Genomic DNA, 22,827 nt, shown 5'->3' with positions numbered 1-22,827 from the left:
CCAGGTGAGTTTTAAAATAGGCTGCTTGACCATGGCCGCCCCTAAAAAGGTTGGGTTACAAGCTGGGCTCTCATTTGGGACAGCACATCTCGACCTACAAGAGCTATAGGCATGTGCATTATATACGGCCTTGTGGTAACTACTATACCATCTTGAAAATTAAACGACACTGTTGATTTACTGATCATTGTGCGTCTGTGCGCCTCCCACCCCTACCACGGTGGTAACTGCCAGTACCAGTGGCCAATTACAGGGCCACTTTGTTGCAGGAATAATGGTAACATCTGCACCCGTGTCAATTAGCATCGACAGCGCCAAGGATTGTCCATTTGGATGTTTAATTGCGACCTTTTCTTCTGGCTTTCCCCTGGCGATATCGATTGCCAATAAGACATTTGGTGCACCGGTGGACCCAAAGCCTCCCCGGCCGCGGACAACTGAGTGTGCCCTAGGAAGACATGCGCAAAAAGGTACCAATTGTGCTATCTTTGATTGTGCTGGTATGGTAAGGGGTGGTGTTAGTGTATACACCATAATCTTTATTGTCCCGCAATAATCTGCATCAATAATTCCAGGCACTATAAATATGCCTTTTCGAGACACTGATGAACGGCCTATAAGTAAGGCACTTAACCCATGCCCTAATGGTCCTTGCTGATCAGAATCAATTAGTTGAACCTCTGAAGTTGTTAACGTCACATCTACTGCTGTTGCCAAGTCCACTCCGGCACTGCCAACTGTGGCAGCCATGCAGCGGTCCAAGCACCCTGTACTTGTGTCGTTGCGCGTGGGTGGAACACACTCCGTGCCCTTTTTCCCGATCACCAACACTCCTTAGTGAAATGACCCAATTTGCCACAACTAAAACACCTTTTGTCCTTTCTCTTTGCCTGCTTTTTTGGTACCAATGGTTTAACCGCTGCACCTACAGCAGCAGCCATGACTGTAGCCTTTTCTTCTTCTAACATTCGCTCAGCAGCTTCCAGCAGTTGCCCTGTACTAGATCCTTTTGGCAGCACACTAAGGGCTCTCTTAGTTTTTTCATTAGCATTATTAAAGGCAAGCATATCTAAAAACTTTGCTTTCATGTCATCATCCAGATCAGGGTGAGCCATAATTGCAGTGTGCAACCGATCAATAAATTTCCCATATGGTTCTGTGGGACCTTGCCTTACTGACGTAAAGGCAGGTCTGGACTTTTCATCGTGCACCCTAGCAAGCGCTCTATAAGCCAAATCTTGGCCCAGTTGTAACACTTCAGTAGCAAATTACGCTTGCCAATCAGATCGTGTGTAGGGTCCCGCTCCCATCAGCATTTGAGTTTGCACCCCGAATAATGGATCACCCTGTTGTCGAGGCGTTGCAGCTGCCCTATCACAAGCAGTCTGCCAATGCTGAAAGAACTGCAGCTGCTGTGACGGTGGCAGAAGCATCTGGACAACCATTCTAATATCATAAGGAGTTAACAACTGTGACGAAAAGATATGCTGCAACACAGACTGAGTATATGATGATTTCAGCCCATACTGAGTAACTGCATTTTTAGCTTCCTTCAATATTTTCCAGTCTAATGCTTGCCACACACTTCTCCCAGTATTATCAGTCACAACTGGAAATGCCATGGGCAAAGGCTCTCCTTTTATCATAGCATCTCGAATCGCCCCTTTCCACCGCGCTGTCGGATTCACATCCCCGGCCCCTCCCGCCAGCATCCCTTGCAAAGGTGCAAAAAGACTGATCTCACCCGATGCTCCATTCGGAACGAATAGGTTGGACGCTGGCAGGTCTCGATGTGGCACAGGCGAAGGAGTTGACAAGTTTCCCAGCGACGCTTCTAGGCGAACCTCTAGGGCTTCCAGCCTTTTTAGCGTCTCTTGCAGCTGTGCATCCTTCAAGCTGGATGAATGTTCATCCCCCTCTTCCACACACCGTGGTGGCGGGGAAGAAAGTGGTAATGAGGGATAAACCGGAGCTGTCGGCGCTGGCGAAAACGCTCGTGACTCTGAGTCTGCACTGGCGCAGTGTGTCAGGGTGCCTGGCGGTGGTACATCTGATGGTGGTGAAAGGCTTTCGGCAGTTTTTCCCTCTGGTGCCCGCATATCTATAGTTATGGGGGCTGTGGCTGCATTTCCTGGAGTCCTTGCTGGGGCTCGAACCCCCCCACCCTCAGCACGAGCCGGGGCGGCGGCAGGGCTCGTTAAACCTGAGAACAGCATGCTAGTAGTGGAGGTGGACCCGCCGGCTGGAGTTAAGGCCGCAAAAGCAGATGCGGCAACTGAACGCTTGGCTTTCATGCTTATCAATGTTTCATTAATTAGCCTCCACACGGTGGAGAATTTGCTCGCCTCCTTTGATCCCTTACTTATTTCATCCCACAGTTCTTTTCCTATCTTTTCCCATGTTGGGGCTTCAAAAGCATCATCAACTGTGGGGATTAATTCCCTTTTCTTTGCCCACTGTAGCAAAGCTTCTAGGACGGCCGAGTCATAACTCAGTCCTCTCATAGAGAGCATATGTTGGAGGAGCTTAACCACTGCTGACTCCTCTTTGGTCAGTGTGGACCCCATCTCCTCCCCGGCCGCTCGCCTGGCCAAGACGAGATTCCCATCGTACCTTTTGTACCTTTTTGCGCTATAGCGACTTCCCGAGTGCCGGGGCAGCACTCGACTTCCACCGGCTTCCGCCCCCTCATTTCTTCTTTCCTTCTTCAGCTCCGTCGGGATGTCCAACACCGGATCTGAGGGTCCCTGTTCGGGCGCCACCTGCTGACGTGGAAGTCATGGACACTGCTCACGACCAATGTGATCAAGCAAATGCCAATTTATTGTTGATACATCCCGGTTAATATAGCCCTTCTAATTCCGTATCATGCGCAAGCTCTCTACTAATTGGTTAACTATATCATGCACACGCTCCTAGCTAAAATATGATTCATTAAGTCTCTTTGTTCACGTGCATGGCTCTCTCCACCTGCACCCTGCTTCATGTTCAGCCCCCAGTCACGTATGCCAGCTGTTTTCCTTCTTCTCAAGGTTGCTTCCTTTACTTTCTCACAGGAAGCTTCATTACTTTTTCACAGGCGGCCTCATTATTTTCTCACAGGTGGCTTCAGTACTTTCTTACAGGCGGCTTCATTACTTTCTCACAAGCGGCTTCAGCGATGTCCTTGAGGCCTGCTGTTCACAAACATAACATTTCCATTCGGTCTGGATTGTTCACTAAGTGCCCCTGGCTCTCCAGGTATCCAACAGATGTCAAGGAAAAAAGTCATCTTCTGATGTCATCCGTAGGGTTGTATTCTGTGTTGTGCATCTTCAGATCTGGGGTTTTGTTGGTGTGTAGTTGTTTAGAGCGTAATCCAGTCATATAGAGCAAAGTCTCAGACCCTACTGCAAGCTAGGCAGAGAGCCGACTACTGTTACCGTTTCCGTTCTTTTATAGCCATAGGTCCTTTAACCACCACCAGGTGGCCTCGATTTTGCTTCTCTTAGAAAGTTCCTTATTTTTCATTCCCAGGGCTTCTGATATTCATCCCCCCCAACAGTTCCCCCTTCTTGTTTTCACAGTACAGAGATATCAAAATACAAGGGAAAATACATGCCATGACCAATAACAGTTCTTTCCAAGAGTAACATAATCCATTCTACAAACATAAAAATTCCAGTCATGCAGCAAACCCATCAAAATCCTAACAACCATAACTTTGTGTTAATAATACTAAGCGTTGCTGCATGCGTGGCCAGCGCATGCAACAAGGCCTGTCAAGTATGTGCTCACCGGCTAACAGCGATCCTGTTTCGTAAAGTAGAGGCCCATTGGAGTATTGCTGGATTTTGATATGTTGGTGCTCGCATGATTACACCACACTGTATCATTGCAATGTATATATGTTACAATCATTACTCCTCTGGTAACATTAGCTCCTGATTAGTTAAAAAAATAGATCTTCCTTCCATAACTGATGTCCATGGAGCTGCCATACAGCTTCTTAAGAATCCGACGAACGCAAGGCAGCTTGGAGCACTGGTCATACCCATCGTGCAGGGATCCACTTGTTCACTGCTCCTGTAGAGACACAAGCATATCCTTTCCCCCATGTCATAAGAGGGAATGGTCCTTCCCAATTACCTGTTTCCAGATTCTTAACCATCACCGGAGCTTGCCCTCAGACGGCCTCATGTACAGTAGATGATCCAAAATGTTTCTGTATTGGGGAAGAACTGTCACTCCATCGATTTAGAAAATTAAGCACATACATTGCTTTTGCTAACTTCTTGTTTACAGACTTCCCTTCCATTCCCCCTTCTTGTTTTAACAGCATATTTTTAAGTGTGCCATGGGCACGTGCAATGATGGCCTGTCCAGTGTGGTTATGCGGGATACCAATAATATGCTTGATGCCCCAAAGAGCAAGGAAGGTTTGGACTGCATGAGAAGCATACGCTGGCCCATTATCTGTTTTGATACGCGTGGGAACCCCCATGAAAGCAAACGGTGACGTCCAGTGTTGGCAAACATCTTGAGCACGTTCTCCTGTACGAGCAGAGGCAAACAATAGGCTGGAATGGGTATCAATGGTTACATGTACATATTTGTGTCGGCCAAAGGACAGAACATGAGTTATATCAGATTGCCATAATTCTTGAGAGCACAAACCGCGCAGATTAACCCCATATAAAGGTGGCATAATTGTGTTCTGGCAACTGCTACAGGAACGCACAATTGCCCGAGCTTGTTCCCGTGTCAACTTAAATTGTCGTTGAAGGGCTGTAGAGTTTTGATGATAAAATTCATGGGACACCTTGGCCTGCATGAGTGTGTTTGGAACGAGGGCCACATAGTGAGAGCATCTGCTCTCGCGTTACCTTCTGTGACAGGTCCTGGAAGCGAAGTGTGAGCTCTCAGATGTACAATAAAGTAAGGATGATCTCGCACATGTAATACTGATAATAGCTGTTGAAACTGATCATACAACAAAGGGTTATCAATTTCCCTTAACATTGCCCGTTCTATGCATAGGTTGCTTAGGCCAATGAATACATATCTGTCCTGTGAATCCCGCCATAGCTTAGTTAAAATGGTCACTAAACTGCCATAGCCAATTCAACTGTTCCATTGTGAGGGGCAAGTACAGCTCTTGTACATCTTGCCCTGTTAATTGGTGAAGCCAGTCCTACTTTTAACCAATTGTGCTAATTGCTCTGCCCAAGTAGTCAGCATCTTTTTGCCTGTATGGGATAAAAAGATCCATTCTATTCGCAGAGGCTGTTGTTCCACTTGCTGGCCTATTAATGCTTTAGGCTGCATCCTTCCTGCAAATACATATACATTAAAGGGCAAATTGGGATCACATCGGTTGGCTTGGGTAACCTGGATTTGTTGCAAAACTGTCTGTAATGCTGCTTGTGCTCTGGAGTTAATCTCCTAGGAGAGGTTAAATCCGGATCCCCCTTAAGCATTTGAAATAGAGGCGAGAGCATCTCTGTAGAAAGGCCTAATACCGGGCGTACCCAGTTGATAGTTCCCAGCAATTTCCACAAATCGTTTAATGTAAACACTGTTTGAGGGATTTTTAACCTTTGCGGTGCAATTGTTCTTTCCATAATTCACCAGCCAAGAGATTGCCAGGGACATACCTTTTGAATTTTCTCTGGAGCAATAACCAATTTAAATCGGGATAATGCATCAGTGATATCATTAAGAACTCTGTCTACCAGAGAATCATCAGGTGTTGCAATTAGGATGTCATCCATATAATGATAAATGAGGCTATTCTTATGCAAGCGCCTTACTGGTGCTATAGCCTGTGCGACTTACCATTGGCAGATGGTTGGACTATTTTTCATACCTTGCGGAAGTACCATCCAATGATACCGCCAACTAGGTTCCCCCATATTGATTGAAGGCACAGAAAATGCGAATCGTGGAGCATCCTCAGGATGCAAAGGTATGGTGAAAAAACAATCTTTCAAATCAATTACGGTAATACTCCAGTGACGAGGTATCATTGAAGGAGATGGTAACCCCTGTTGCAAAGGTCCCATATCCTCAATTACCCTATTTACTGCCCTTAAATCCTGTAAGAGTCACCATTTGCCTGATTTTTTCTGTATTCCAAATACAGGTGTATTCCAGGGACTGTGTGTTAGCCTTATGTGTCCAAGTCGCAATTTCTCATCAACTAATTCATTCAAATGATGCAGCTTTTCTTTTGCCAATGGCCACTGGTCAACCCAGACAGGGGTATCTGTAAGCCATGTCAACTTTTGGGTAAGCTGCTTTTTACCAATGGCCATTACGATAAATTTTGCAACGACATTCCCCACTAAGCAAGGAGATCCCTACCCCATAAGGTAACAGGAATGGGTAGTATCAAAGGCCGCACAGTGCCCACACAATTATCTGGGCCATTAACATGTAGCAACGCCTCACTCTGTCTTGGTGCAGTAACTCCTCCTCCTACTCCCGTTACCATAGTTACTGCCATCCCAGCCCCCTAAGTGGATGGCCAGTCCTGTGTAGCCATTATTGTTATGTCATCTCCAGTGTCAATTAATCCGTCAATCACAATTTGATCACTTCCTCTTGTAACAGTGCATTCCAGCATAGGGCGGCTACTCACTATCTATTGAGTCCAGTATATCTCAGGGCTACCTGTTGATCCAAACACCTGGTTCCCATGCTCTCCCCTAGAAACAGGCATTTCAGTGTTTAGGCTGTCCTTAAAAGGTATTAATTGCACCAATTTAACTCCAGACAGTATGAAACATGGCAGCTGTGGTGTCCATAACATAATTTTTATTTCCCCTGTATAGTCGGAATCAATAACGCCTGGTAATATGAAGAGTCCTTGCACTGTAGTAGACGATCTTCCTAACAAGAGGGCATGACATCCATTCCCTATTGGGCCATATACACCAGTTGGTACAGCTGTAGGTTCAGAGTTTTCTGAATACATGGGTTGGGAGGTGGACGGGTCCAGCCCTGCGCTTCCTGGGGTGCCTGAGTTGAGGGCTGTAACTCGCTGTCCTGGTTTTGGCAGGGATGGAGTTAATTTTTCCTCTCAGTAGCTGGTATGTTTTGGATTTTGTGTGTGAAGAATGTTGATAAACACCCTGATGATACCAGTTGTTGTGAATGAGACCAAGGACACCGTCCTGCTTTCCAAGTCTCACTAACATGCAGATGCAGGAAGCTGGGAGAAAGACAGACAGAATAATTGACCCAAACTGGCCAAGGAGAGTATTCCATGCCATAAACGTCATGCTCAGTATATAAGTGGGGGCAGGCGAGGGTGGGTATCTGCCTTCCTGGCATCCATCTTTCCTGCTCGTTTTGCTGGCATCGTTCCCTCTACCTTGCTGGCTCCCTTTTGCTTCTTTGCTTGCTGCTCGGTTTCGTTTCCGTGATCGCTGCTTGGGACGGGCTGTATCGGTCATTGGGACATTGGGTGGTGAGAAAACACATATTGTTCACTTTGTATATTTTTAATATCCTTATATTCTGTTATTATTGTAGTCTTCCCTTGTTATTTTAGTAAATTGTCTTCATCTCAACCCACAAGTTCTCCTTCCTTCCCAATTCTCTCCCCCATCCCCCTGGGGAGGGGGAGGGTGAGCGAGAAACTGTGTAGTGATTCGGGCTAAACCATCACACTCACTTATGCCCATCCATGCATGTGGTTCCTGAGGAGTGTTCCGAGGAGCATTTGTTGTCTGCGCGTGCCTCCCTGCGGTGCTCAGCTTGTGGTTTCCCTGATTATGGGCAAATTTTGAGTTACGGTATTCCACATAATATCTCCCCTTGTTACATGGAGGGTATATTTTGGGACTTCTAGGGCAGTCCCTTTGCAAATGCCCTGGCTGTCCGCAACCATAACATGTTCGTTTTCTGCCACTGTTCACATAATGTCTCCCTTTCTTATACAGAGGATATATTCTAGGGCAGTCCCTTTGCAAATGACCCGGCTGCCCGCAGCTATAACATGTTCGAGGTCGGGATGCGCCCTGTTGACAAGCAGCAAACGCTTGAGCCATTTGCCATCCATGGGTCCCTACCACATTACACGCTTCTATTGTTTGAGCTATTGAGGCACCAGGATTTGTTGCCAGTAAAGAGGACAATAGCCTTTTACAATTTTGGTTTGCATTAGCAACTGCCAGGTGTTTTAACAATATAGATCGAGCTTCCGAATGATCTACCTGGCGTTCTAAAGCCTCATTCAAACGATCTATGAACTTCATATAGGGCTCTGTAGCCTCTTGTTTTATGGTTGCAAAGGACTTCAACGCAGTACCACTCTCATCAGGGAGGGTTAAAAGGGCCCGTAAAGCAGCATTCTGACTCTGTACTAAAGCTTTACGGATGATTCGCAACTGTGCGTCATGTGGCATGAACGCACCCTCTCCCATTAATACATCAACCCTGATAGCATACAAAGGGTGATTCGGCTGCCGGTTAAAATTCTCAAGCGACACTTATTCACAGTGGTCTCTCCACAATTGTTGCCACAACATTCTTTGGGTGGGGGTAAGGATAATTTGCACCAATGTGCGACAATCATTAGGTAGCATTAGAGTTGTATTAAAGATTGATTCAATTAACCCCCTTGTATATGGCAAATTAAGTCCCTCCTCCTTTACACTACGTCAGATTTCTTTTACTAGCCCGAATTGAAACCCTTCCCACTGAGCAGGGCCATTGGGCTGCAGTATCACAGGCATGGCCAGAGCCTTCAACAATTCTATGTCGCCTTCCATAGCGGCTTGCTTTCGAACATCTTTCCACCGATCGACTGATTCTGTGGTTATCGCCAGAGCTACTAAAGTAGCTGAAGAGCAACCTTTTTGCAAATTATCAGGGTAGAGCAGGATAAAATCCAGCTTCTTTTTCAGGCCTGGATCAAAGGAATTTTCCAACTCCCTATCAGTCTCAAATGGAGGAGCAGATGGAATAACAGGTGCTGTCACAACCCCTTTCTGCACATTATTCTCAGACATTACAGACCATGCCAGTAATAAACTCTGAGCCTTTGACACTATGCTTCCCATTGTTCCCAGTTGCTTACCTCCCTTAGTTGAGGTAATGAATTAGCTGTGCAGGCTTCAAACCTGTAGTTGTTTAGCAACAGAATGGTTCATTTCCACCTGTTCAGGCACCAGATGTCAGTGCATAGTTGTTTAGAGCATAGTCCAGTTACTGGAGCATAGTCCAGTCATGTAGAGCAAAGTCTCAGACCATACTGCAAGCTAGGCAGAGAGCCAACTATTCTTACCATTTCCATTCTTTTATACCCATAGGTCCTCTAACCACCACCAGGTGTCCTCCATTTTGCTTCCCTTAGAAAGTCCCTTACTTTTCAATCCTAGGGCTTCTGATATTCATCGCCCCCAACAGGGTTTGAGGGGACAATATTTGTAATCTGACAATGAAAGATGAACAATAATAATAAACTGCAACTGTAATGGACCATTGTTGCATGGCAGTCTTTCCCTAGGTCTAAATCAATTTTTTTTTTTAACATTTAAGTGAGTCTGCAATGATAAAAATTAGCTCATTAAAAAATGGCTTAAAAATCAGACAGGGAACTGCACAAAACTGTGGCTGCTAGACCCTTTCTCTGCACCATCCCACCAATTAACAGGCAGGGCTGAAGCAAGCTTGTTACAGTTCAATATTAAACAATCAAAGAGAGAGAGAGTCGGGTTGCACTAGGGTGCACTTTGGAAAGAGAGAATGTGAAAAAGAGGTATTCTTTGGCAAATCTCACTTAAATGGGTTTCAATGGAAATTTAAAGAATTCATTCATTGCATGTCAGTATCAGAAATACAATTGCTATATTCAGTTGTACACCTCGCATATTTCTATTTCTAACACTTGATTGTTTCTGAGACAAAGCATTAGTATTTCTTTCATTTCTGTAATAATAAAACATGATATTTATTACTAAGAGGTAGACACTAGAGACAGAAGGTGGGGAGCTTTCATCCAGGGGGACAAGTACTCTGTAAGAGCATTACTTAATGTGGAGGCATGACTCACATGCAATGACATTTTAACAGCTTTCTATGTTTAATTCTTTTCTTTAACCATTAGCCTAACATAGCGGCACTCAGACTGGGGTCTGTGGAGGATGAGTGGTTTGTGGGGCTCTCCCAAGTAGCCTTGGGAATTAAACATTGTGGGAGCTATGTCACATCTGACAGATCTTGGGGAAGGGAACCAAGTACTCAAGAAGGCAATTTTTTTTTCTTTTTGCACAAACGGTCTCCAGAGTAAAAAAACTGGAAAGTCATTGGGTTGGGAAGCATCACAGATGAGGCAGAGTGATATGACTAAAGTCACAGAGAGGGCTGGAAGCCACACAAATTTTATCCACCTGACACTTCAGAGAGAGTTCAAGCAGTCATATCTCATTACACAGGCCATATTTCATCTTGGCTTCACTCCTCCCAGCTCCTGTGAGGTCCTGATGTTCCTGAGGGAGAGTTGCCCTGGGTTTCTTCTCCCCTGTTCCTCAAGAGGTTTTCTTCAGTAGGTGAGAGTAAGCAGGCAATAGAGCACATAGGTCTCAACATCGACACATTAAATCGTTAGGGTCAATAAGGACCTTTAAAGGTCATCCAGTCCAACCCCCTGCAAGGAGCAGGGACATCTTAAACGAGAGCTGGTTGCTCAGAGCCCACTCAAACCTGGCCCTGAGTGTTTCCAGGGGTGAGGCACCTACCACCTACCTCTCTGGGCAACCTGTTCCAGTGCTCTACCACCCTCACTGTAAAAATAGTTTCCTAGTATCTAATCTAACTCTACCTCCCTCTATTTTAAAACCATTATCCCTAGTCCTGTCACAACAGGCCCTACTGAACAGTCTCTCCCCATCTTTCCTGTAGGCCCCCTTGAGGTACTGGAAAGCCACTATAAGGTCTCCTCTTCTCCAGGCTGAACAGCCCCAACTCTCTCAGCCTGTCCTCATAGGAGAGGTGCTCCAGCCCTCTGATCATCTTTGTGGCCCTCCTCTGGACCCTCTCCAACTGGTCCATGTCCTTCTTATGTTGGGGGTGTGGGGTAACGTTAGCAGGGCTGCATGTATGCAGGAGGAGCGGTCCGTGGCGATTCACGCACTGGACACGGATAAGTCCATGAGTGCAGGGAGCAGGTGTGTCCACGTATGTGGTGGGCACGGATAAGTCCATGGGCGCAGGGGCAGGTGCGTGGCGGGTACGGATAGATCCATGGGTGCAGGGGGCGGGTGTGTTCGCGTGCGTAGCGGGTGTACGGGTATTTAACCCTGTGTTGCGCAGCATTAAATTGAAGGCTTAGCTTGACGGTATCCGTGTGATGCCCTGCTTTCCCCAGGGCGGGGCTCCGGTGCATCCTGGGTTGGTTTGCTGGCAAGAGAGCCGGCAACAAACAAAAAAAACCCAAAGTACAACTTTGGTTTAGGAAATCCTATGTTGCTTATGTGCTTGAGTGAAATCTGCAAACAGCATATTTAAAACCCCACAGTTGCTGAAAATTTAACTATTTTCAAGTTTTTAGAATCCAAATTGCTCATGAGCTCATGTTTGCTTAGTGGTTCTGTCAAAATACTTCTTTTGAGTATAAAGTGATGTAAGAAAGAACTGCATTTCTAATTGTTAGAATACTAGCTATCAATGGGCATTATAGAAGAGTAAATAGTCATATGTGATCATGTGTGTTCTTTATGCAAATCATTGGAGTATTTTAACTTGATAACTATAAAAGTTACTAGAAAAAATATTTTTCTTAATTATGCACTGTACTCTGAATAAGGATTACATAGGTGTAAGTACTTTTATTGTGTGTGAATACTATTTTGAATCTTTTCTGTGGGTTTTTCTTTATACAGTTAAGTGATCTGTTCAGAACTGGTTCGGTTTGTCTTTAAAAAGTAATGTAATACAAGAAGTACATTATAACATCTAAGCATGCTGAAAAAAACATTGGACTGGACCTCAATATGTTTTTGTTAGAGGTATATGATAAAGACTTAACTATTATTTTTGTTTTGTTGTGGGGATTTCTCCAAAGTTAATATCCTGGTACCTGGTGCTGGGCTAGGTAGATTGGCGTGGGAAATAGCTATGCTCAGTTATGCTTGCCAAGGAAATGAATGGAGCCTCTTTATGCTCTTTTCTTCTAACTTTGTACTCAACAGGTACATTAGCTTATGTTTTACTTGCTGTTTGAAACTTACAGGTACTAGGGAGGAAAAAGTATAAATGAAGAAAAATTTGAATAAATAAAGCACTCAATAGATTTGAGTCCTAACAGACAACCACTTCTTAGAGTGTTTTGATGAAAAAATGAGTGGGCGTAATTGGAGCAGGAAGCATTGTATTTGAGTCTAATGGGTAAGTCGTTAGGCTTATATAGTAAGCATGGCTTTTAAGTTATGAGACTTGAGAGTTCTGGACTCTGCCACAGACTTCCTGCATAATCTTGAATAGGTCTTATGGGTTTTTTTAAAATGTATTTCTGTAAAATGTACATATATCTCAGGTATCAAATAGGCTTAATTAAGATATGCATGTTACTTAGTTATGGTGATTAGTAACAGAGGAAACCTATCAATGAAAATGTTATATTCCATACTAAAATTTAAGATACTATTTTTACATTAAAAACAACCAACAAAACATGCTAAACTACTTCTTAAGCAAGTCTTATCACTTGAGTAATAGTTAAAATAACATGATAGTTCTATAATTAAGCTGTGGGACTAAATTTGAATGTAGGGCAATAACATAAATTTCACTGTATAGGTTTAATTTAGAGTGACTTTTTTTTAATTTGGTGTTCTGTCACTTGTACTCAAAACTATTGGTCACATAATGAACTTAGAAGGAAGCAGATAGTAAAATTTAATTGTCCTTGTAAGAATGAGGATGGGAAGATTATGGGTGGGCAAGTATGAAATATGTCTTTAAAAACACCTACAATATTGGTTTATACTCTGCTATCATGGCGTTTGAGAGCTCTGTTTGTGGACTGCTATTCCCTTATGCTAGGCATGGGAACAAAAAGATGATCCCAAATCTGTTGTTGCTTACCATTCAAATACAGACCAAAGGGAAGATATTGTTTCTTACAGCTGCTGCATGTCTGCTTAAGACAGTAGTGGTCACTATAATGGAAATAGATATTTGCTATAGATTTATTTACTCTTTCCTTACATAATTTATGAATAATCATCTGGTGATGAAATTGCATGTTACAGTTTACTTGATCTAATGCCTTGCAGCTACTGAAAGGAGGATGTCATGTTTTCTCTTATTCCTAGCTATACAACCCTACTGGCTCTTATATTCTTTAGAACTTCTGAAATTATTCAGAGCAGTATAAAATGATTTAGTCCCCCTAGTTGACATCACTGGTTAGGTGTCATGTTGGTTGAAACAAGAATGTTAACTGCTTTTTGTCTTCCTTACATATGGAGTCTTTGGCCCATATGTGTAATTCTCCTGAAAATTTATACTTAGCTTACTCTAGTACTCCATAATTCTTAGCATCTAATGTTCATGTGGTGTTTCCTATTAGTATAAAGTGTATTAGGCAAAGAGTTATATATGTGTTATATTTGCAAACAGTATTTAATTTTAGACAGCAAAATTGAGTGTTGCTTAGCTGCTGTAACCTTCATCTTTCCTGGGCAAGTTATCAATTACAAGATCTGTTATTAGTATGGAAGACAATACAGATAACTGCTAACTTGACTTTGAATTTCAGTCAGTTCAGTTAAGGTGCAGGCATTCCTTTCTGTCAGATTTAACTTTGGGGTACCTATTAAGAAGATCTTAGGGACTTTTGAGATCTGTCATTTTAGTCTTAAGTGACTGTTCCCAGTTAGCCTTCTGAAATTGACATGTTTGCCTTCCTGGAACTGGAAGAAACAACAATGAACAACATGAGCTGAAGATACCAGTTAAGGAAGAGTATGGTACAAAATAATGATTTTGCAAATAAGTGTTTAGCTACAGTTCCTTTCCTCTTTCCTTCTTAATTTCTCTAGAAAGGGAACAGAGTTGGTGCCTAGGGCTTTCTGTGTTGGAAGAAAAATAACAGCTTTGAATTAAATGCTAGTTTAGTTTATTGGTGGGATGTGTTTTGTGATTTTTTTAAGTTAAATATGAAATAACTTCTTGAAAATTCTTTTTTATTTTACCATTTAAACAGCATGACATGATTCCTAATTAATTTTTATTTTCAGTTGATAGTGACATGAGAGTTTTGCTATTGTATGCTTATAGTTTGGATCTGCATTCTTCCTCAGTACTTTTGCCTTCCTAAAACTAAATCAAGGTCAATCTTGAATTAAAAAAAAAAAAAAAAAAAAAAAAAAAACAACAACTCTTAAATTGAGATCCTTTTGTTATTGTGGATAAAATGTCATAGTTTAGTATGTCGTGAACACAGAACTGCATCAAAGCATAATTATGGTTGCTATGAATATTTGAAATTTATCAACACAGTTTGAAAAACTATATAGGTTAAAGTGCATTATTCCATTAAGGAAGCTCCAATTTGCAAACGAAGGTGTGCATTCCCTTATAGCTCAGAAAATATTTCCTTTCTTATCTGCTCTGGTCTCTTAGTTTCTTTGCCTTACTTTTCTGAAAATTTCATTGTTTTAGAAATGGTCTGAGGATAATACAAATTGACTGTGAGCACACAAAGAATGCTGAAATAGTTAACAAAAAAAACCCAGTTAATCTATCAAATGTTAAGTCAGCCAAAATAGACGTCTTGCTTGAAGGAAATAAGGCCTATGTTGTCAGGGTTATTTCCCTGCTTGTTTTCTTTGACTGATTGTATATATCTAATTGGATATATAAATATCATTATATATGGAGACAGTTGATGAATTTGGTATACTGTTGTTCAATACAGTAATTTTTTGTTTTTACTGACAAAACTAAATACTGTATGGAGATAGTAAAAAATTATTATTTCATAAACTTTACCACAGATGCTTTCTATCCACGAGCCAAGAGTGCATTTCCTATAACCTAGTAAACTGCTTACATTTTGAAAAGTGCTTGTTGAAAACATCTGTCTCATAAAATGCATGTCTTCTGTTATTTCTGAATATGTAGTTATGTGTAATGTAGCTTTAGTAAGTGGGCTTGACTGCAGAATTTCGTGGTCATGCATGGGAGAGAAAATTGGGTTTGATTGTTTTGTTGTGGTTTTGGTGTTTTGTTTTATTTAAAAAAAAAAAAAAAAAAAATTGTTTGCAGGTGTGATGGTTTACCCCAAATCACCACACAGTTTCTCACTCCCCCTCCCCCTCCCCAGGGGGATGGGGGAGAGAATTGAGAAGGAAGGACAACTCGTGGGTTGAGATAAAGACAATTTACTAAAATAACAAGGGAAGACTACAATAATAACAATATAAGGATATTAAAAATATACAAAGTGAACAATACGTGTTTTCTCACCACTCAATGTCCCAATGACCGATACAGCCTGTCCTGAGCAGCGATCACGGAAACAAAACCGAGCAGCAAGCAAAGGAGCAAAAGGGAGCCAGCAAGGTAGGGGGAACGATGCCAGCAAAAACAAGCAGGAAGGATGGATGCCAGGAAGGCAGATACCCACCCTCGCCTGCCCCCACTTATATACTGAGCATGACGTTTATGGCATGGAATACTCTCCTTGGCCAGTTTGGGTCAATTATTCTGTCTGTCTTTCTCCCAGCTTCCTGCATCTGCAAATTAGCAAGACTTGGAAAGCAGGACGGTGTCCTTGGTCTCATTCACAACAACTGGTATCATCAGGGTGTTTATGAACATTCTTCACACACAAAATCCAAAACATACCAGCTACTGAGAGGAAAAATTAACTCCATCCCTGCATAAAACCAGGACAGCAGGACTGAGAAAAGCTTTTTATACTTTAGTCCTATTTTCATCACTTCTTAGAGTAAGCATTCACTTACTTGTGGATTGTCATGATCAACTAAAAAAAATGTTTGCCTAGCATAATTGTAGTACTCCAGATGTTATTAAGTTAAAATGGTATCTAGTGAAAATCTACTGTGCTTTGTGAAAAGTTGAAATGTATTAATCTCTTGAAAATTAAATACATAATTTCATTTTGCATTTGAAAAATGCTTTTGTTTTGCTGTACTTGAAAACACCTGTGATTATGGTTCAGGAAAGGCAGAAGAGTCTAGAATGAGAACAAGTATTCCCAAGGAAATTTAAGACTAGCATGAGACTATTGGGGATTTTTTGTGTTTGTTTTTTTTTTAAAGAAAACAAACAAAGTCAACCCCAAAAGGTTTAGCTTCTCTGGATATACTGAACCACAAATTTAATCCATCCCACAGAAAGAATCAGGTTTGGTAAGTCTCTTAGGAAAGTTCTAGCTTTAGCATTAACTTTATCAATCAAACAGTGGATGTCAGTGAAAGTCTTTTAATGTATCATTTTATATTCAAGACAACTACATTTCTAGATGATATATTAACAATTACTAAACTGAATTGTTCTGACTTCCCTGTTTTGCAGATGCTCTGAAATTAACTCATGTAAGCTTTATCCCTGGATACATCAGTTTAGCAATAATAGAAGATCTGCTGATCAGATACGACCAATTTATTTCCCTGATGTTGACCCTCACAGTCTTCCTTCTGGTTTTAACTTCTCTATGACAGCAGGGGATTTTAAAGAAATTTACTCTGAGTGTAGTGAGTAAATGCAAATACTTAATCTTTTCATGTAATTATCTTTAGTATATTTTTATGAGACAATAAGAAATTATTACAAATAGAGTAGAACTGTATCTGTACTCATTAAGCAAAAAAATACCAGCTATAGCAAGATCTTCTTCTAAAAAAAAAAAACTCCAACATACAGATAATATATTTGCTGTAGCTGGCTACTTGCCTAACAGATCTTTGTTGCGGTAGTCTCTTTCAGAATAAAGATAATATGGCAAAGTTAGGAGAAGACTTACTTGATTTTTTTTTTAAAGTGATATTAAGGAAGTGAACAATGTAATTAATGCATTCTCTTTTTTAGTGGAGGAGGGGGGAAAGTATTTTTTGTTACTGAATATTCTGTTGTAAAAGCAAAGTAAACTTTTTCAATAGCAGTTAATTATAAATGAAAAAAAATATTGTCAGTAGCAGGTATTTCAGGGGCACATTATGAGGTTGATAATTATTAAAGATTGAAACTTCCCATCAGTACAAGTACCTTTACTTTTCCCGGTGATATCAGATTAATCATGCTATCTTTATTGTAGTTATAAAGTAATCTTTGTATGATTAACCTAACATTGAATTAATCTGCAGAAGATGACCTTGTTTAGCACATACCAATTAAACATTTATTCTTTGATCAAAGAATAGTACTTAGCCATTTTTTTGTTTGTTTGTTTTTCTGTTGTTGTTGTTGTTTGTTTGGGTTTTTTTAACTTTTATATGTAGTCTAATATTTAACACTTCAGGTCCTAGCAGAGCAAATAACAAGAAACATGAAGTATGCCTATCTGGAGATCACCCCCCCCCCACCATGGTATTAGATTATCACCAAGGACTTCTGTTTTGGCATTACACATGAAAAATAACTTGCTTTTGATCTGCCCCTTTTTTTGTGCAGCTAAGCTTCCAGATAGTTTCTTGTAGGATACCTTCCTTATATAATCGCTTAATTTTCTGCAGATTCTGTCTTGTTAGGATATCTGATGCTGGTGATATATATATTTTTTTTTTCTTAAATTTACAAAACTTAAACTTTTACAATTTCAGTGATGCATGTTTAGACAAAAACAGACTTGTGCTTTAAAAGGTAGTTCTTGAAAGATCTTGCTTACTAAATATGTTAGTAAAAACAGTTGGAGAAACATTCAGATACTGGATAAAATATTTTCAAGTTAAATGGGTTGTAAAAGTACAGTTTAGTGTTCAGACTTGTATTGTTCTAGATGTTAATGTAGAGTCCCAAAACTGCTGAATATTTTTGCATTTCTATTTTTAAATAACTGTTGTAAAAAAGTTCATAGAAAAGGAGAGTATTAGCACATTTGAGCTTTCATATATTATATAACATATTTTATAATATAAAGCAATTTATATTTTATATAAGATATGCAAATAATTCTTTCATAAAATATATATGCATAATATATATGCATTAATATTTTAGGGTTTTTTCAAAATATAGACCCCACAAACCCAAACTTAAATATCATGTATGTTAAGCAATATTTTGCATTTAGTTTCTGGTACACATGAGAAGTCTTCAACTCTTACTGTTAATTGAAGTAAATCCTGAGTGTACAATAAATCAGTGTTAAATGATAGATTTTTATGGGGGAGAAACACTGAAACTAATATCTGTATAATATGTTCTTTTTGTGCAGATACATGGGACTGTGTAGCAACTTGCTTCTTTATAGATACAGCACATAACATTACTGGTTATGTTGATACAATATGGAAAATACTAAAGCCTGGAGGAATATGGATAAATGTAGGTAAGTGTGACCAGTCTTTTTCTTCCACAAACTCAACTTATGTTTCCTCACATACTAGGCACCTAATACCTGGAAGTGTCTTTGCTGAAAATCATGCACAGCTAGGGCTTTCAAATTATCTCGGACCTGGGAGGTGATTCTCCCCCTCTACTCTGCTCTGGTGAGACCCCACCTGCAGTACTGCATCCAGTTCTGGAGCCCCCAACAGAAGAAGGACATGGACCAGTTGGAGAAGGTCCAGAGGAGGGCCATGAAGATGATCAGAGGGCTGGAGCACCTTTCCTGTGAGCACAGGCTGAGAGAGTTGGGGCTGTTCAGCCTGGAGAAGAGGAGGCTCTGGGGAGACCTTATAGCGGTCTTCCAGTACCTCAAGGGGGCCTACAACAAAGATGGAGAGAGGCTGTGCAGTAGGGCCTGTTGCAATAGGACAAGGGGTAATGGTTTCAAAATAGAGAGAGGTAGATTTAGATTAGATATTAGGAATAAATTTTTTACACTGAGGGTGGTGGAACACTGGAACAGGTTGCCCAGAGAGGTGGTGGAAGCCCCATCCCTGGAAACGTTCAAGGCCAGGTTGGATGAGGCTCTGAGCAACCTGATCTAGTTGGAGATGTCCCTGCTCCTTGCAGGGGGGTTGGACTAGGTGACCTTTGAAGGTCCCTTCCAACCCTAACCATTCTATGACTCCATAATACATCCTTCTTTTTTTTTTTAATCTGTTGTCTAATTTGTACTATGCTTGTAATTAGAATAAGGCATAAGAGCTTTGGCTCAAAATAAGAGAGACTTAAAACTTTTGCCATGGTAAGGGAAAGTCAGACCAAACTTGGGCATTAAACATTTTGTATAGTAGCAATTGGTCAGTCAGTCACTGCACCAGTCCTGGGTAGTTGCAGAATGTTGAACGTAGCTCTTGAATAGTCCACAGCGTGTCCTGCCTCCTATTCTGTAGAGAATGCAGTGATGCTAGACTGAAATTCATCCTAAAAATTATATTTGAGTGATATAAATATGTATATTTGTATTTGAATGTATTTGTGGGCCTGGATATTAGCACTTTCGGTATGTATTTCTGATTTTTAAAAATGTTTTGTTTGTTTGTTTCTTCTTTAAATAACTATTTCTGTTGTGTTTTTTGTACTGTAGGTCCTCTCCTTTACCATTTTGAAAACTTGGCAAATGAGCTTTCTATAGAATTAAGCTATGAGGATATAAAAAATGTTATACTGCAGTATGGGTTCCATATAGAGGTAAAATGATGTTGCAATTTGGAATTAATAGCGTTGGTGTAAACAGTTTTAACTTCTTCATAAAACCTTTACCTTAAATGTACTTCAATTTAATGACTAAACTAAGTTAAATGTTTATAGTTGTGTTGCAACTTTTTAATTTCTTTGTGATTGGTGGTTTTTGTTTGGGTTTGTTTTGGTTTGGTTTGGGGGGTTTTTAACATATGTAGATAGACCATGAAATCTGTTGGTAGAAAGTATATAGCAATTACTTATGGAGAGAAATTTCTACGGTGCCTGTCAAGGCAGTATTTTGAAGACTTCTGGTTTTGTTTTTTTTTTACATTTTCAGGTGGAGAAAGAGTCTGTATCATCAACATATACTGTGAATGAACTCTCCATGATGAAATATTACTATGAATGTGTGTTGTTTGTGGTGAGAAAACCAGAATAGAAGTGAGTTTGGAAAGGTTAATCAGAAAGAAATGCTGACTTGAATGCTGAAATTGAGAACAAAACAAACTGAGCGATATCTGGACAAATCAGTGGTGCCTTCTTACACCTAATAGGATTTAGATAGCATCTATTTTCTTAACATCATCCATATGTGTAGTGTGCCATGTGTATTTGTAATGTATTATTGAAAATGGAGGGGGAAATGTTCACGTACACTATCTTTATGCTTTGGAATGCATAGAAAAGCAACATTTTCATGTGTATAAAATGTAATGTTTCCCCTAACTAGACTAGTTTTTCATAAATGCTGCCTCATTTTTTCAGAAGTGTATAATGATTTTCTCTTTTCTGATATTAGAGATGCATATTGGTATTTAGTGTACTAGCTGTGTCACAGTTCAGAGAAGTATTTCTAAATGTACACTTAAATTATGAAGTCTGAAACATTTAAAAGTTGTAAAATTATTGACTTATAATAACTATCAGAACTGTTACAGCATTTTCTGTGGAACTGGAAGTAGTGTAAATGGGAACAAAGTAGACTATTGTATGAATTCTGATCTTTGAATCTGACTGTACCACTGTTAACCATTTACTCAACAATCTGTAGACAGTTTGAAATAATATGTTAAAGCATAGTATCAAATGAAGAAAAGCAGCATGTCACAGAGGAGCAATAAACTAACCTTAGTTCAAGAATAACACTAATTCTGATGAATCTTACTGTTGAAACTGACATATTGGATGCTTTGCAGACTTAAAATATATTGATCTTTTGAGTCACTTACCTATTGCTTACAGCAAAGCTGCAGAAGCAATATTTTTGTTTGAGAACTTTCTGTTTAATTATCTTTTACTTTGAGTTCTTTTCTTTTTTAAAATTAGTAGCATAACTGAGTTATCCATGCTGTGAAGACATGTAAATAATATGTGCTGTAACCAAACCATCTCCTTATCAGTCTGTATATGCAGGCGAATTGGTGGATAATTTTTTTGTGACTTGAAGGCAGTTTACCCATGCTACCTTAAGATCTACCTCTTGTTTCCTTATACTAACCTCTTGCTTCCTTATCCTAACGTGATTTTTTTTTTTCCTGACAAATGAGGTTTAGGTGGATGTTCAATCTACAAATCCTGGTATTACACAAGAGACACAGATGCCTGCTCCAAGAAAGACCTATTCAAAGCTGAAACACTACCATAATAACAAAAATTTTACAAAGCCAAAGAACCCCAACAAAACTCAAAGAAAAGAAAACCAGAAACAAACAAGAAAACAAAAACCCTTGCATGCCACAACATGCCACAAAAAATAAGACTTTTTTTTTCTTCTCCTCTTTAATTTCCTTATTGTACTATTTACTCTTTCTTTTTTTCCTATGAACTTGGATACTTTGCCTTTATTATAATGGTTTTGTTTTTGTTTTTTTTCTTAGACAAAATGTGGTTGGTGTTTAATTTGAATTTTTTCAAGCTCCTTGAAATAAGGCAAGGTTAGGTAAATGTTGATTATGCAATTGCTGAGTAGTTACATCTGTAACTTACATGTCTCTTAACTAGTCACTCTTAAAATGTGATGTTCTTGTTTTTACAAGTAGACAATTGACCTCTGACATTCTGGTTGAATCTCAATATCCTTTGTTCTCTTGATTTTTCTTCTTTACTACTCCACACTGTCAAAAGTGACATTTCTTTTTTGTATTGCTTTTGAAAAAAATATTTTTTTTAATTTACTTAAGTGTATAGTGACGTGCTTCTATTTTAAATTTATAAAATACCATTTTTTTCTGATGCTTTCCTTTTGAAGTATAAGTTACATTAAGAGTTGGAAGCAGAATAATCTTATGAATTATTTGTATCAGTGTTTTACCTGCAGTCCTATTTATGAGTTCTTAAAAATCATTATTTGTATTTTTATGGACAGGGATAATTATGTATTACTGTGTGTGACTGCATTCTTTTCTTCAATTCTACACACAAGGGGAAAAACTGCATAACTTGTTTAGCAACTGAAGCCAAGATAATTTGAGTCACTTAAACTCTATGTGGTACTGTAATTGTGCAAAACAAAATGCTGCATAATATGCAGAGTAATACTTCTCTATATGGAGTAAGTTTGACAAATGTGAAGTGTCCTGTATTTTTATTTACATGTAGTACATTATAAAATCATTTATTGCTGATGCGGAAGTCACGGACACTGCTGACAACCAATATGATCAAGCAAATGCCAATTTATTGTTGATACATCCCAGTTAATATAGCCCTTCTAATTCCGTATCATGCGCAAGCTCTCTACTAATTGGCTAACTTTATCATGCACGCGCTCTTAGCTAAAATATGATTCGTTAAGTCTCTTTGTTCACACGCACGGTCCTCTCCACCTGCATCCTGCTTCACGTTCTGCTTTCAGTCACATATACCAGCTGTTTTCCTTCTTCTCAAGGTTGCTTCATTACTTTCTCACAGGCGGCCTCCGCGATATCCTTGAAGCCTGCTGCTCACAAACATAACAATTCCATTTGGTCTGGATTGTTCACTAAGTGTCCCTGATTCTCCAGATATCCAACAATTTATGTCGATAATGTGTACAATAGGCTTAGGGTTTTTTGGTGTTGTTTTTTTTTTATATTA

The 22,827-nt window shown here is 40.1% G+C and overlaps 1 protein-coding gene across 1 annotated transcript; it reads left to right on the top strand.

Moving 5' to 3' along the window:
- Positions 1-12,036: 12,036 nt before the first annotated feature.
- LOC147596597 (protein-L-histidine N-pros-methyltransferase CARNMT1) lies at positions 12,037-20,191 on the top strand (the record flags this gene model as incomplete). The annotated part of the gene is made up of 5 exons (XM_086769461.1): positions 12,037-12,179; positions 16,537-16,715; positions 18,395-18,508; positions 19,655-19,758; positions 20,090-20,191. Coding segments are annotated over 5 exons (642 nt in total), but the record flags the coding sequence as incomplete, so codon positions are not given.
- Positions 20,192-22,827: the final 2,636 nt, after the last annotated feature.

The sequence above is a fragment of the Chlamydotis macqueenii genome, chromosome W (assembly GCF_036417535.1).
Source record: "Chlamydotis macqueenii isolate bChlMac1 chromosome W, bChlMac1.mat, whole genome shotgun sequence".
NCBI classification, from domain to species: domain Eukaryota; kingdom Metazoa; phylum Chordata; class Aves; order Otidiformes; family Otididae; genus Chlamydotis; species Chlamydotis macqueenii.
This window is presented reverse-complemented; position numbering and strand designations above follow the sequence as displayed.